This window comes from Halichoeres trimaculatus, unplaced genomic scaffold (genome assembly GCF_033239565.1).
Source record: "Halichoeres trimaculatus isolate MK-OKI-2021-1 unplaced genomic scaffold, fHalTri1.1 fHalTri1_scaffold_14, whole genome shotgun sequence".
Lineage (NCBI taxonomy): Eukaryota > Metazoa > Chordata > Actinopteri > Labriformes > Labridae > Halichoeres > Halichoeres trimaculatus.
In genome coordinates this window covers 33349336-33364384 of record NW_027437192.1, presented here as the reverse complement: position 1 = coordinate 33364384, position 15049 = coordinate 33349336, and the positions used below count along the sequence as shown (strand labels likewise).

Below are 15049 nucleotides of genomic sequence, written 5' to 3'. Positions count from 1 at the left end.
GTTAGGCAACAACACACACACACTCAAAGAGAGACTCAGCCCTGAACACACTCATCACCAGCAGAAGGAGGCGTGTAAAGCACCATCACCTGTAACTCAGTTTCTAAAGGACGACACATTCTGACACGCTTGCAGAGGAAGGCTTCAAAGAAAATACTCTTTCAAAGAGGTCTTTACTCCACAGTGTCTGAATGATTTTCCTACAGGAACACTTTGACGAGTCTGCATGTCACAGTCATACCTGTAGTCATTCTTCTTCAGGTGTAAATGTGACATGCAGTTTTTTTTTCTGTCAGCTGGGTCAAGTTATCTTTTTTTTTTTTTTGCAGTGAACTTCACATCTACAGGGTTCATTAGAGGTAACAATAATTTGTTATTAAAAATCACTGAATCACTCCGTTTCTTACGCAACTTTAACAAAATCAGTCGTTATCATCGTACATGTTGAGTTCTGTTACTCTAGAAGTAAGCAGCTGTTATTCCCCACATCATCAGTTTACATCGGCACATGAGCTCAGTCAGTAAGTCCATCAGAAAGAATTCAAGGTCTCTCACTTTGGTACATTGGTCCATCACCTACAGTCAGGTCTCTGAACGTGCAGGAAAAAACATCACCACCCTGGATAAAACTTGATTTTCTGTTGCTTTGCTAGTTCTAAGATTGTCGCATACTCATTGGTTCCAGGATGTACACCAGTTTTTAGCTTTTTGTTGTGCAGTGTTTCCCAGTAATGGCTCCAGTTTCCGTCTTTGTCAGCACCATAACCAAACACGTGGATCTGCAGACACAAAGAGAAACACAGGAATGAAGTGGATGACCTCAGAGGTCAGGAGGTTGACAGCTTTTTGTGACTGGGATGTACACAAATCAGCCAGAGAGAGGTGAACCAGTCAGCCTGTGACAAGGTCATGGGCGGCTAAAAGGCGGGGTGACGCTTTCTGCACAAACCTGATGCACGGAAAGGGACGCGAGGAATCAGCACGAGAGGATGCGTGTAGCTTTTGAGCTTTTTAACATCCCATGTGGCGATCGTTGTCAAACTGCAGGAAGCGGTGTATCATAAATGCACATCCACCACAGAGCTAAAGCAGAGAAGTTGTTCACACTGTTAACAACATTTCTTTTGCCGATTCCTCTTCTCTGCTGAGTGTGGCCAGATTTCACACCAGGAATTGTTCATCACACCATTATCACGGTGATCTCTGTGTGAGGACTTGCATCAATGACAGGATTTTTTGTAAAATGGACACCAGAAGCTCTGGTTCGCGTGAGGGGGTGAGGCTGCTAAAATGACGTCATTCACCGAGCTCAGAAAAGTAATAAAACAGGAATCTTTCACAGAAACATCCTTCATTGGTCCAAACACGATGAAATCTTCCTCTCCTCCATATCCATCCAAACTGCAGCAGGCCACCAAGGGGCGACTGCAACATTTTCACATTCATATTTTCTGAGGCTGACAATCTGTGGAAAGACTGAAGTCTTATCAAGTGTTTTTGTCTTATTTTAAGAAGAAAATGTCTTTTTAGACTTAATGAGACACATTCACCTGACCAGTCCAGAAAAAATATCTGATTCCAAGGTATTTAAAGACAAAATGAGTTCTGAATTGTTTGTAACAAGGATGATAGATGGATGAGGGATGGATTGTTTTACATGATAGAGTTTAGTTTTTAACAAATTGTTGTATTCATGCAAACTTTTTTCCCCTCAAAACCTTATGCTTGACTTTAAAACATCAAAAAACATACTGTGTGTCATGACAATAACTGAAAACATGCTGTTTGCTCATAGCTGAGGTGTGGTTTGAAACCAGTGGAGAAATGGAAGTTTTTATGTTCTACTAATAGTGACAGGTGTTAAATTATGGCACAGTGGTAATGACATAGTCTTACAGTCTGAAGGTTGGGGGTTCAATCCCATCCCATCAGAATCACCTGCTGAGGTTCCCTGACTTGCTCCTGACTTTGGGTGGTTGAGGCTAAGGCCTTGAACAGTCAGTGTGACAGAAAGTGCTAAAAACAATAACCCAGTTCATCATTTTTGGATAATCATGGGATAAAGATGATTTCAAGACGAGCCAACTTGTATCAAGAGACATTTCTATGTAATACTTTGTTCTTTAGCTATATATTTATCTATTTACAAATTAATCAGATGTCTTTTGTCCTTAGGCTTCATTTGCTAAAATTAAAAACATAAAAAAGGAAGAAAATTAAAGTTTTTGCTTATACTTAGTGAAACTGACTAATTATTGTGCTTCAGGAAGTATTTAAACCTAAAAATGAGCATCATCCTCTCGTTTCAACACTTGGTGAATACTTTTCAAGACACACTTATCTCTATATTTACATTCTAATCAAGATATTTACTTAAGTAAAATCATCTCGTTAAAAGGTCAAATATTTGACTTGTTTTAAGACACTTTCTCATCAAATTTATTTATTTATAATTATTTTGTATTCAGGCTTTGTCTGTGGCAAAGTGAAAGTGTTATCAGTCACCTTGAGACCCTCTAAAAGTGAGTAACCAGGTTAGAAATCTCAGAGCTGAACTTTAACAGCCACATTAAATCAATAACATCAGGGGCTTTTTACCATCTTAAAAACATTGCCAGGATTTAAAGGAGTAGTGTCTAAACCTGGCTTAGAGAGACTGATCCATGCGTTTGTCTCCAGCAGGTTAGATTACTATAATGGCTTGTAATGGTCCAGTACTCAGGTCTCTGCACTGGCTTCCTGTGGCTCAGAGAATAGACTATAAAACAGCTCTGCTTGTTTTCAAGTCTCTTCATGGTTTACTAACCTTGCAGAGCAGATGGACCTGCCTGATTCAGTTTCTGAAATCCTGCAGATCCATCTTGTCAGGCTCCAATGACCAATGATTTCACTAGGCTAAATTCTGACCAGCCCAATCAGGGAAGAGAGGCGGGAGCTGTGGGAGCAGCGTACGTGACGAGAAGACGTGACGTCAGCAGACTTTCGTAAAACAGCAGCAGTCGTCTGACGCCATTATCACAACTGTTTCTTGTGTTCCTGTAGTTGTTTGTCTATTGTTTCTCAGCAGCGGCAAACATAAGCTACGTCATACCGTGGCTTGATGCGGATTGGTCTGTGGTTAGTAGAGCTGCACGATTTGGGGAAAAGGTGCGATTTGCGATTAGGTGGACAATATTGCGATTGCGATTGCGATTTAATAAAAAAAGTTGTGTCATGATGAGTCTACACGCTTGCTTGGTTATCATGGAGAAAAATCTGAATTGCATGTGCTGACATTGCGATTGCGATTGCGATATCCTCTTTTGCGATTACATAATTGCGTGTGCTGACATTGCGATTGCGATTGCGATTGCGATAATCGTGCAGCCCTAGTGGTTAGTGTGTCAATCAAAACGGTCGTCCAATCACCAGCTGCTGATTTTTTTTTAAGGTCCCGCCTCTGAAAACAAATCTGAAGAGCTGCTACCCAGATGGACTAGTGAAATATTTCTGTGGCGGGCATATGAAACTGTCCATATGGCGTGTCAGGTTAATGGTTTAGCACCAAAGTACATCTCTGACATGCTAGAACCATATGAACCAACTCGGTCTCTGAGAAGCACAGGGAGGGGTCTCCTGCTGCAGTGAGGCTTCATTCCAGTTTTATGCCCCCTAAATCTGGAACAGTCTTCCAGAAGATGTGAGACAGGCCTCAACTCCAACAATGTTCAAATCCTGGCTGAAAACAGTTCTGTTTAACTGAGGATACAACAACTGAAAGTATTTTATCTGCACTTTCCTCTTTTAATTCAATGAATCATTTTTAATGTTGTATGGTATGATTTTATGGTATGATCTGCCTATGGTGATTTTATTCTATTTTAGCTGTAAAGCACTTTGAATTGCCTTGTGTATGAATTGTGCTCTACAAATAAACGTGCCTTGCCTTGCCTAATAAAAGAATAAAAGAATAAAAAATAATAAAAGCTGAAATGTAGTAACTGGTCAATAATTTAACAAAGTGCTGAGCCTGACGTGATTTAAAAAATTTTTAATAAAACCTAAAACGTAAAAACTGACCAAAGCCCTGTTCTTCAGAGTAGGACTTATGCAGGTGGTTGTGAAGTCACAGCTCATCGTGTGATGTCTAATATAACAGATCACCAGTCAGTCATTCAGGCCAGTGTACCATCTGACATCACAGAACAGCTTTTTATAGACCAACGCAAGCAGAAAGGTGAGCTCACCTCGTCACAGATATGTAGGGCCATCACTAACGCCATGAAGCCAGTGGAAGGATACCTGCCCCTCTTCTTCAGCCATGTTTCATGAACGTACTGCATGAAGGCCGGGTTGATCACCATCACCTGTTGTCAAACAGAGAGCTCATTATTTCTGAACATTTCTACTGCTGCTCTGGGAACTCATCACGTTTACAATAAATAATATACCAACAATACTCACCAGATTCTTGTTAGCTTTAATTTTGGATTTCACTGGCATGTATGAGCTGTGGAAGCAAAGGAAGTGAAATGTTAGACCTTATGTAAAATGTGTCACTTACTTTCATTTTCAGACAGAAACGGTTTGAGGAGTAGTACATGTTTTCCCTGACAGTATATAAGAGGGCATCTCTGCCACCCGCCCCCCTTTGAAGTCAGATTAGTATTATTTTTCTATATAGAACCAGATCACAGCGTATGTAGTTTAGGCTCCACACTGTATATTTTTATCTTTATACTGGACAGATTAAATAAATAGCTTATGTTGGTGATCATATTTACATGACAGGATATATATACCTTCAAAAAATCTAACACCTCTAAATTCACTTGTTTCTCCTCCTGAATGTGACCATGTGAATACAGATGCCTCCTGTAGTTCCTGTTTGGTAGTTTGTTGTTTTTCCACCAGGTGGAGCTATAGCAGCTTTTTTGGTCGCTCTCTGTGACATGCACTTCACAGTGTGACTGTGCTGATCACCTTTTTTGTTTTTTAGACCTACAAGCATGCATGTCTTTAACATTTTTATGCTTCAGCACACACTTAAGAAGCAGATACATCATTTTCAAACTCAGCGATTCAGTCAGGCATGCAGCAGCTACTAATGTTTGACACACACACACACACACACACACACACACACACACACACACACACACACACACACACACACACACACACACACACACACAAAGTGGGGTTTTTTAGGCTCAGAGATCAAGGATTAAGGAAACACCTGAACTGAAAGTGCTTTTTGCTGCTCTGACCTCTCTGAGACACTAAGCTTTGATGTTAGTGTTTACAGAAGAAGAAGAAAGGTTTGCTTGTTTAGTTTCTTTAAGACAGTCTCACTTCTAAACCAGACTAATAAGATAAAGTGGATAACTACAAGCACTTTGGGGAGTACTTGGACAATAAACTGGACCTGAGTTCAAACACACAAACCAGGTCTGAGCCACCTCTGCTTCTTAAGGAGGCTGAGGTCCTGTAACAGCTGCAGAACGATGCTGAGGATGTTTTTTGAGTCTGTGGTGGTCAGCGCTGTCCTGCTAGCTGTAGTGTGCTGATACCAACTGACTCAAACATCCAAAGACCAGTGACATCATCAGGGTGGAGCTGGACTCTCTGACTGTGGTGTCAGAGAGGAGGATGCTGTCAAAGCTGCAAAGCATCTTGGATAATGTCCATCATCCACTCCGCAGTGAGATGGTCCGACACAGGAGCACATTCAGTGCAAGACTGATCCCCCCGTGGTGCGCCACAGGAGGTCACCCCTGCCTGCACTGCAAAAACCTGAAATCTTATCAAGACTAAACATGAGCCACATTCACCTGGACTGTCTGTACTGCAGCAGGCCACCAGGGGGCAACTGCAACATTTTCAGATTCATATTTTTGAGGCTGACAATCTGCTGAAAGACTAAAGTCTTATCAAGAGTTTTTGTCTTTGTTTCAGTAGAAAATGTCTTTTAAAAAATTAATGAGACACATTCACCTGACCAGTCCAGAAAATATTAGACAAAATGAGCTCTGAATTGTTTGCAACAAGTTAAAAAAAACTGCCAATACAAATGGGGGAAAAAAATTGTATAAAGACATTGTTCTAGTTCAGACCTCATTTTTGTCTCTAAATAACTTGAAAACAGACAATTATCTGGACTGGTCAGTTAAATATAGCTCATGCTGAGTATTTCTTAAAGTAAGACAAAAACACTTGTTAAGTTTTCAGTTTTTTGCAGTGTGAGGCCATCAGGCTCCATAATTCCTCCCTTTAAAGCAGACACTGGATTAATAACCTGGGCTCACTTATTTTACTGGTTCTTATTCACTCAGATTTAAACTGGTGTCCTGTCTGCACACTGGGTAATACTGCAATATCTGTTCTTCAAGTGCAATATCTGTCTAATGCAGTTCAATAAGTACAATATCTGTTAAACATAGTCCATCATGGCTTGTATTACCTCTTAATGTAAATAGTTTTGATCTGGTTTTGTGCTTAATGCTTATTTTGGTGCTTACTGTTTACTTTATCACTTATTTTATTGTTAATCACTTAATTAAAAAGTTCAGTGCAGAAGTTAAACAGTGGCTTAAACAGCAGCAGAAATGCAAACACTAATTTCTCACAAGTAACTAACAGTGAACTATTTTAATAATCTTTGATGTTAAATGTAACCTGTGTTTTAGCTCTAATTCACTACAACTGTGTCTATCTATTTATGGTATTTATTGACTGTATTCACTGTATTACTCTATTTGTATAATTGTATCTGTATTCTGTATAACTCATTGTACTGTAAATCCTGACCAGGGACAAGGACTGCAAATTAGCCGAAGCTAGACGTCTTATATATGTTCACATTTTCCCATTGTGGCAATGTGGTATGTATCTTCCCTGTCAAATAAACAAATAAAACACAAATAAATAAATGACCCAATTACATCTGATTTACCAACTGCTGTATTATGTGAAGAGCAATGGTAATACCAAATCTCCCCCTGGGATTAACAAAGGATTTCTGATTCTGATTTAAGGCCAAATAAAACACAAACACTTGCTAAGATTACTGTTCTTGCAGACTTCATCTTTTACCTCATCAACACTGAGCAGAAGTGGTTTCCACACAAGACTGTAGATAAGAAAAGTAGTTTTGGCTCACTCCGTTCTCAGCTCAGAGGGGGTGAGCCTCGTGCCACTGGGTGAGCAGGCTGAGCAAGTGTGTCCTGCTGAAGCCAGAGAGCATGACCTGAGAGCTGGAGGAGGGTCTGGTGCTGAAGACCTGCACACACCCATTCTGTGACATCTTCAACTTCAACTTTATTTATATTTTGTATTTATTTGTATAGCACTTTTCATGCACTTGCGCGACACAAAGTGCCTCACAGAGGATAAAAACAAAGGGCAAAACCAAACAAGAGGAAAAAAAAAAAAAGAAGAAACAAAGGAATACCATTAAAACCCCAAACCTCCCACCCCCACAAATATACCCACTGCAACACAGTAACATACACACCCATGCGCATACATAGACATACATACCGGCACACACGCACACACACACACACACACACACACACACACACACACACACACACACACACACACACCACACACACACACACACACACACACACACACACACACACACACGCACACACACGCACACGCACGCACACGCACACACACACACACACGCACACACGCACACGCACACACACACACACACACACACACACACACACACACACACATAGACAGGCTGTTGATGAGGAGACATGAGGAGCACCGAGATCTGAGGTGAGGACAAAGCTACCTTTGGGGGCTGCGCAGACCGGGAGGAGCCATGGCCCATGGCTGAAGGGGGCGCCACCACAGGGACCACCCCAGCCCAGGCAGACAGGAGGCTCCACACCAAGGTGTAGAGCTCTCTAGCCACCAGGGCCGGAGCCATCCATGGGACAGCGCCCCAATCAGTGGGCCAGAATCAGCTCCCGGTGTGGCAGGCCCCCAGGAGGAAACACTGAAAAACAGAGGGACTAAAATAGTAGAATGAGATAAAAGGTCTAGAAGCTAAACTGAAGGAATAAAACAGTAGAGATTAAATAGATCATGTTAAATACAATAAATCTTTATCCTAACATAAATATCAAACAACATTGAAATAAAACAACATAATAGAACAGGATAAACTAAGCTAATAAATAAATAAATAAACAAAACAAAATTAATAATAATAGTATAAAGTAGAGTAATAATAAAAAAGTGTAAAAATAGGGGTAAGCATAAAAGAAGTTAATCTAGTTAGTTAAAAGCCTGATTAAAAAGATGGGTCTTGAGCCTCTTTTTAAAAATATCAACATTCTCTGCGCCCCTGAGGCTCTCCGGGAGGCTATTCCACAATCGGGGACCATAATAATAGAATGCCGCCTCCCCATGAGTTTTAGTTCTTACTTGTGGTATTGTTAAAAGGCCAGCACCGGAGGACCTCAGGGTCCGCGAGGGTTGATAGGGTAAAAGTATTTCAGATAGATAAGATGGCCCAAGACCGTTAAGACACTTAAAAACTAATAAGAGAACCTTAAAATCGATCCTGAAACGCACAACGACACAGTGGTTGTGTGCTGTGATAATCTGCAGGTTAAACTCACTGAACATGAGCTGGTGTGTACTGGTCCTTTAAAGTCATGTGAATATTTATAGTGGAGCCACACGTTGGCCTGACGCAACTCCAAAGAGAAGCTACTGGAATATAGACGAAGGACCATAGAGTTCAATTTTCAAGTGGATTAACTAAAGAAGAAAAGGTTTAAAGAGGAAAAGTTTATGAACAGCTGGACCTCTACCTGACTAAAGTTAAGCTAACACATATTCTTTTGTGCTGATCTGAGGACAGAGCTGTTTTTAAGTGAACTTAACATGCCAAAGTGGTAAAGTATCACACTTTACCTTCAAAAAAAGAAGTTTAAATTCTTCCCTATGATCAATCATGGATAATTATCCATGGGTAATATCGGTGACAAAAGGGGCCATCCAGAGGACTGAGTGACTAAACTCCGTTCTATACTCTTCTGTGTTTACAATAACCTTGTGTGTATTACATCATCAACAGTAGCAGGTAAAAGGTAAAATATCCTCAGGTGGGATACAGCAGCTTAGCAGGTACTCTTACACTATGGGCCAGTTTTCACTCCAGTGCAGAGGCGAACAGTTAAACTGTAATTCTTTAACACTTTAACACTTTTGTTGTCCTCTTCATTAATAAAACAGTCTGAATATACTTGTTTCACTTTGGTCTACAAGTTACAAATTCCTGAAGCTTCTAAAACATACTTCTTCATCTCATCCTCTCATTAAGAAACAGAGAATGTCGAATTAACAATAATCCTGCTTTGGATTCATAATATTACTAATTATTTATCGTTATCAGCTGTTACCAGAGCCCAGGTATGGGGCCCAAAATACCACAAAATATCAACAGCATATGGTGAAAGTGGCTGCAGGTTCTCCAGTTGTAAAATTTAAATGAAGCTAGAACAAAATCCAAGTGGTTGTTACAGTTTCCACAGATATTCCTGTGCCAGCCTGTGGAGAGCCAGGATGAAGACAGCACACAGGAATTAAACCTCTTTTGCAGCATATACGATGTTGGCTCATGTTGTCAGAGAACAGTAACAAAACCGTGGTGGGGGGCATACTGAGGCCTGGGGGAGAGGGTTTAGAGACATGTGGCCGAAACCTGTAAAACCGGGCTCCTGACAAAGGAGACTAGGGTAGTCAAAAGAAACTACATGAAAATGCTGAGAGACAGGTTTTGCTGATCCAGTGTCAGCTATCACCAGCTACAGATCACCACACACCTCCCCCTCTCTCTGGAGAATCAGTATTTAACACCTGACTGTAGATTTAAATCCACTTCCAGAGACAACACCAGCCTTACATCAGCAACGCTCCAAACACGAGCTCACACCTCACTCTACAACATGTTTCCACTCCTGTGACCATCTGTGCTCACTTTATTGTTCACAGTACAAAAACATACGACATCATGTTCTTAAATAACACATGAGCAATGAGAAACATGACACGGGCTCATGGAGGAGGAGATGATGATCCCCTTCAGCTTGTTGAGCTGATGTGTGTTGATGTGGTATTCAAACATGGATGGCCAACCTAAAGATCATTCTGCAGCTCAGGAGTTCAAAAATGATTGAGCTGCAGACTGAAACGGGTGTGAACAATCTGTAGCTGTTAATACTCCACTAAAACATGGCTGTCCTTACTGTGCTGGATGAAATCAACCTCCGCTGTTTGTAAAGAGTTACAGCTGAGCACAGAGTTTGACAATTACAGACATGCTTAGCTGAAGGTGTCCAGTTAGCACAGTCACTCTTGACGCTAATTTGTCTGAATGAATGGAGTTGAACGCTGTTGTCACAATACATGCAGGTCCATATGATGACGCAGGTCAGCTACGCCTCTCTTTTACATCAGGTGCTATTGTGCTGTCTGACTCTGTGTCTGTGAAACATCACTCAGTGACTCATTGAAGACAAAATATACTGAAATAGATGTAGTGTGTCTGGCACAAGGCCCCGTGGCTGTGGAGTTATATATCTTTAAAGCTCCTTGTAACTTAAAAAAAATAGTATTGAAATAAAGATATTTTGTTTTTCTTCCAGAGGGTATTGATGATTAAAGATACTGACACTAAATAAAATCATGCGTTAACATTTAGTTGAACTAAATCTTCATCACATCTGTCAATAAAGCCTGCCACCGCTCTACTTCACCTCCTACAACATCAACAGCCCACCAACTTCCCATGCACCTGTGGCTAACCTCAAGTTTTACGATTTTACAGCCATGGTAAGAAAACTAAATCTACAAAAAGACTAATCTGGAAAAAAACACAGATTTGAGTTCTGTGGATGGATTCATGTAACTGTAAACTTTGTATACATGCTTGATATGTGAGAAGACATAAGAAACAACAAGAAATGCATAGAGGGAAATGATCAATTCATCTTATCAGATTTAAGGATTCTTTCAATTTTTTGATTTTTTTTTAATTTATTAAATTTCATTTCCTTTATTATTTTTAACTTTTCAACATTTCACATGCAAATTATTATTATTATTTTAACAAATTTTTGAAATTAAAGAAATGTTTTGACATTTCTTGCAAGATTGATTAACTTCATTTTTTAAAGAATTTTTTGCAAATTTTTGAAATTTCAATTTTTTTGTAAAATTTTGCAACTTTTTGAAATTATTTGCAATTTTTGAAAAAAAAAATGTTTAAGCAAATTTTTTAGAAATAAAAAAGGAAGACATCACATGCCCAATTTTATAAACTGAAAAATTTGTTTTTAGAAAATTAATCACTTGTAAAGAAAGTTTTTACATTTGTTAGTCATTATTGTTAAAATAAAGTAGATTTTGTGGCTCTTGAATGACTTATATCCAGGCGAAGCTGAGGTAAAATGGCTCCTATGAAAGTAAAGGTTGCAGAGCCCTGGTTTAGCATCAAGACAGAATGAGAGGGGGATTGTCAGCCTTTATTTTTTGACCCCGCACCCTACAGCTGAGGCAAACCCTGAGAGAGACCCGAGACCGGGCTCCTGGCCTTTCCTTAAATCTTATATGCATTCACATTTTGTGTTAAGGGTTAAGTCAAATGTTCAGGCACAGAGCCTACGCTGTGCCACCCTCATAGACTGTATAAAACATGGACGTAGTCTTCACATAGTCAATTGTCTGTTGCTGATGCATTCAAATGAAGCCAATCCCAGGATGCACCCTGGTTAAGTCACCATCTTTCCCTCTAACAGGCCATCAGTCACGTGAGCTGAGCTGTGTCTCTGATTGGACAATCCAACGATCCTAATAGCTTCTAAACTGCTGAGTTAGAAAAAAAATCACCCCTGTAGTGTGTGCCGATAGAAAAATCAGAGTTTCAGACCCAAGCTGTTCTTGAACCAGTCTGTAAATGTGTTTTCAACACTGTTAAAGTCTATTTCTTTGGCTGGGTTCAAACTGGATTTCTGGTCTTTCTGCAGCCAGCCTCAAGCAGATTCCCCATGAACAGAAACTTTTGGCACTTTAGCATAGGCTTCATTTTTACCCACCAGATGCTGCTCTCTGGTCACGCTCCATGCAAGAAGAATGCGCTGTCAAAGTATCGAAATCTTTCTGACCGACTGAAAGCAGCCAGGAAATGAAACCATAAGAACAATGTAACCAAACATTTTACACTCTATCTTTGGAGCTTTCACAGGACCAAGCAGCACCTGCAGCCTCTCATTCAGGTCAACACTGAGGTAACATGAATCCACAAACACACTATGTGCTTTTCAAATGAACAAATAATAACGTGTGCTGTGAAAAGAACATAAAAACATGACTCACGTTCCCCGGAAACCTGTCGTGAGAGCCTTTGTGACCCACAGCAGATCCTGTATCTTGAACGGGAACAGCACCAGGTGAGTGGTGTTGTCCAAATTCACGGCGCTCTCAGGGTACATGATGCGATGTGTCGTTCTGTTCCCCACATCTGCTTCATAGCCTTTGATTCGACCTGTATTCATTCTGAAGAGAAGAGCAGAACATTGCTGAGTCCCAGCTGAGCAGAAACACCATGAGGGGACTGACTGACTTCTGACATACATGCTTATATGTATGTACACAGCTAAACTGGAACCAGAGCAACTGTTTATGTTTTATGAGTAGGGATGTTTGATACCACTTGTTTTTCAGATCGATACCAGTGCTCCCTCTTGAGTACTCATTAATACCAAGTGTCACTGATACCACAAGAACAGTGACAGATCATTTTGAACAGAGACAGCACAGTCACTCTGACATAATGTCCAAAATAAAACACAACTCTCTGAGTTTACGATTTCAATTCTATGAATTTAAAAAAGTGCAAAATAAAAATATCAGCTGTCCGAGTTTTAGTAATGAGTAAAACCTCAGCAGGTAGCGCCAACTACTGGTGAGGAGGACTTACTCAATGTAATACTTGCTGCTGGTATAAGCAGTTTCATGAGTACCAATACATTGAAAAAAGCCACATTCACCTGAAAAGTCCTAAATATGCTAATATACAAAAAAGGTGCCTGAATTTTTAATAATTGTTTTTGGTTTAAGGAACCTGTCAAGTCTTTTTTATTTATATTAACACCATTGGATGATCTTTCAAAGCATTACTTTTGTTTTTAACCTTCAAATCAGACATTTTCTGGTGAATGAGGCTAATGTAAGGTTTAATGAGTCTTAAAGATGTTTCCAGATTGTTCCATACAATCTTGAAGCAGTGTTCAGTTTTGTTGTACAGACAGAAAAACAAACCTGTGGCTCAACAAGTTTTTTATGAACTGTAGGTTTTACCTTATGATGACATCATGGAAGTTGATCATAGGTCCATAAAGTGATCCTCTCAGGTTCCCAGAGTTTCCCACCACAGCACAGGTCCTGCAGCGGTAAGGGCTCGGCTCTTCAAGCTGTGGTCTGGCTGGGAATACCTGGAATAGTCCTTTCACTGTTTTACTGTAGGAGCTGAGGCTGCCTCTTTCTCCCTGTAAGCGCTGAAACAGAACCACATGTTGCTGTGACACCAGTGCAGGCTCAGGAGATGACTCCTCTTCACCTGTGGGACCATGACAAAGGGATGATCACTTACCTTCCACCAGTTAAAAGTGCTCTCTGTGAGGTTGTGTTTAGCAGACAGAAACGGCTCCACAGACTTGTTGAAACGCTGCATAAACCACGGGTTTGCCTCTGATACACATTTGTCACAGGCACAGGCTCTCTGGTACTGATAGGCGTAGTATTTCACTGTGCACCCTCTCAAAAACACACCCACGATGGTCACGGACATCAGGGCGAGGAGTATCTTCACTTTTGAATCCATCTTTTCTGTGTCGGTGAGTCAACAAACAGGATCAAACCACAGGCTGTGTCATATTCAGTGAGCAGTGAGAGCTGACTGTCAAGACCTGACTGAGTGTTGGCGGTTTCAGTGAAACTTCCTGTTGTTGTTAGTTTCTGTCATTCTTACCTGAGAACATCGAATCCTCCGCTCGTCTGATAACACTTATTCTTCGTAGCCTTTCCCAGGCTAGTGTGACACGAAAAGGTACCAAGAAAACATAATAAACCCCTGAGTGACCACGTCCGCAAACATTTGATGCAGACCAATGGAAGGCCTCCCACGTCGTGCCTGGGGAGGGGTGTGGTCTGTGCTCCGTGGAGGGGACTCCTCAATCACTGCTCTGATTTTACTGAAATTACGGAAACAAGACACATTCGGCCCAGCCCGGTTTATAGCTCACTATAGTTCACTACAGTTCATCTCACCACACCTGCTTTTAACCGGGGTGTTCGTGGACGCACCATCCTTCCTGCAGGTAACGGGTTGAGTGCAGGGACCGTCAACAAACGTCACTGCCTCCAATTTTTTTTTCTTTTTCACACAAGCTTCTTGCAAGTATCTGCAAGAATTTTGGACCAGTCCTTCTTTGCAGTTGTTGCAACATCCTTGTGGTTGGAGGGTTTTTGAGCTCCATTTACAGGTTCTGGATGGGGTTTAAATGTAGACTCTGACATTCACTGCAAAAAACTAAATTCTAAAGTGTTTCGACCTATTTAAAGTAAAAATTGTCTTGTTATAATTGATATGAGCCACATTGAACTCATCATTCCAGAAAAAGGGTCTTGTTTTAGGTAGTTTAAAGACTAAAATGAGGGCTGAATTGCTTCTAAAAAAAAGTCTGCCAATGGAACAAAAGAAATTTGCTTGAAAATTGACTTAAAACTAGAAATTATGTCTTAATACAAGATACTTTTCTCTTGTTCCATTAACAGACTTTTTTTTTCACTTGTTACAAGTGATTCAGACCTCATTTTTATCTTCAAATAACTTTGAATAAGACATTTTTCTGGACTGGTCAGGTGGATGTGGCTCATATTATGTCAAAAAGACATTTTCCACTGAAAATAAGACAACATTTGATTGATTTTCCAGTGTGGCCCCTTCATAAGGTTAATATCATTGTCATAGAAC

General features: G+C 40.4%; 1 protein-coding gene across 1 annotated transcript; it reads right to left on the bottom strand.

Moving 5' to 3' along the window:
* Window positions 1-312: 312 nt before the first annotated feature.
* LOC141802579 (CMP-N-acetylneuraminate-beta-galactosamide-alpha-2,3-sialyltransferase 1-like) lies at window positions 313-14363 on the bottom strand. Its single transcript, XM_074686123.1, has 7 exons — window positions 14045-14363; window positions 13667-13902; window positions 13375-13571; window positions 12391-12570; window positions 4444-4489; window positions 4227-4346; window positions 313-779 (listed from the first exon to the last, which is right to left on the bottom strand). The coding sequence occupies exons 1-7, from the start codon at window positions 14052-14054 to the stop codon at window positions 612-614; spliced, it is 957 nt and encodes a 318-aa protein (XP_074542224.1). The 5' UTR covers window positions 14055-14363; the 3' UTR covers window positions 313-611.
* Between the last annotated feature and the right edge of the window lie 686 nt (window positions 14364-15049).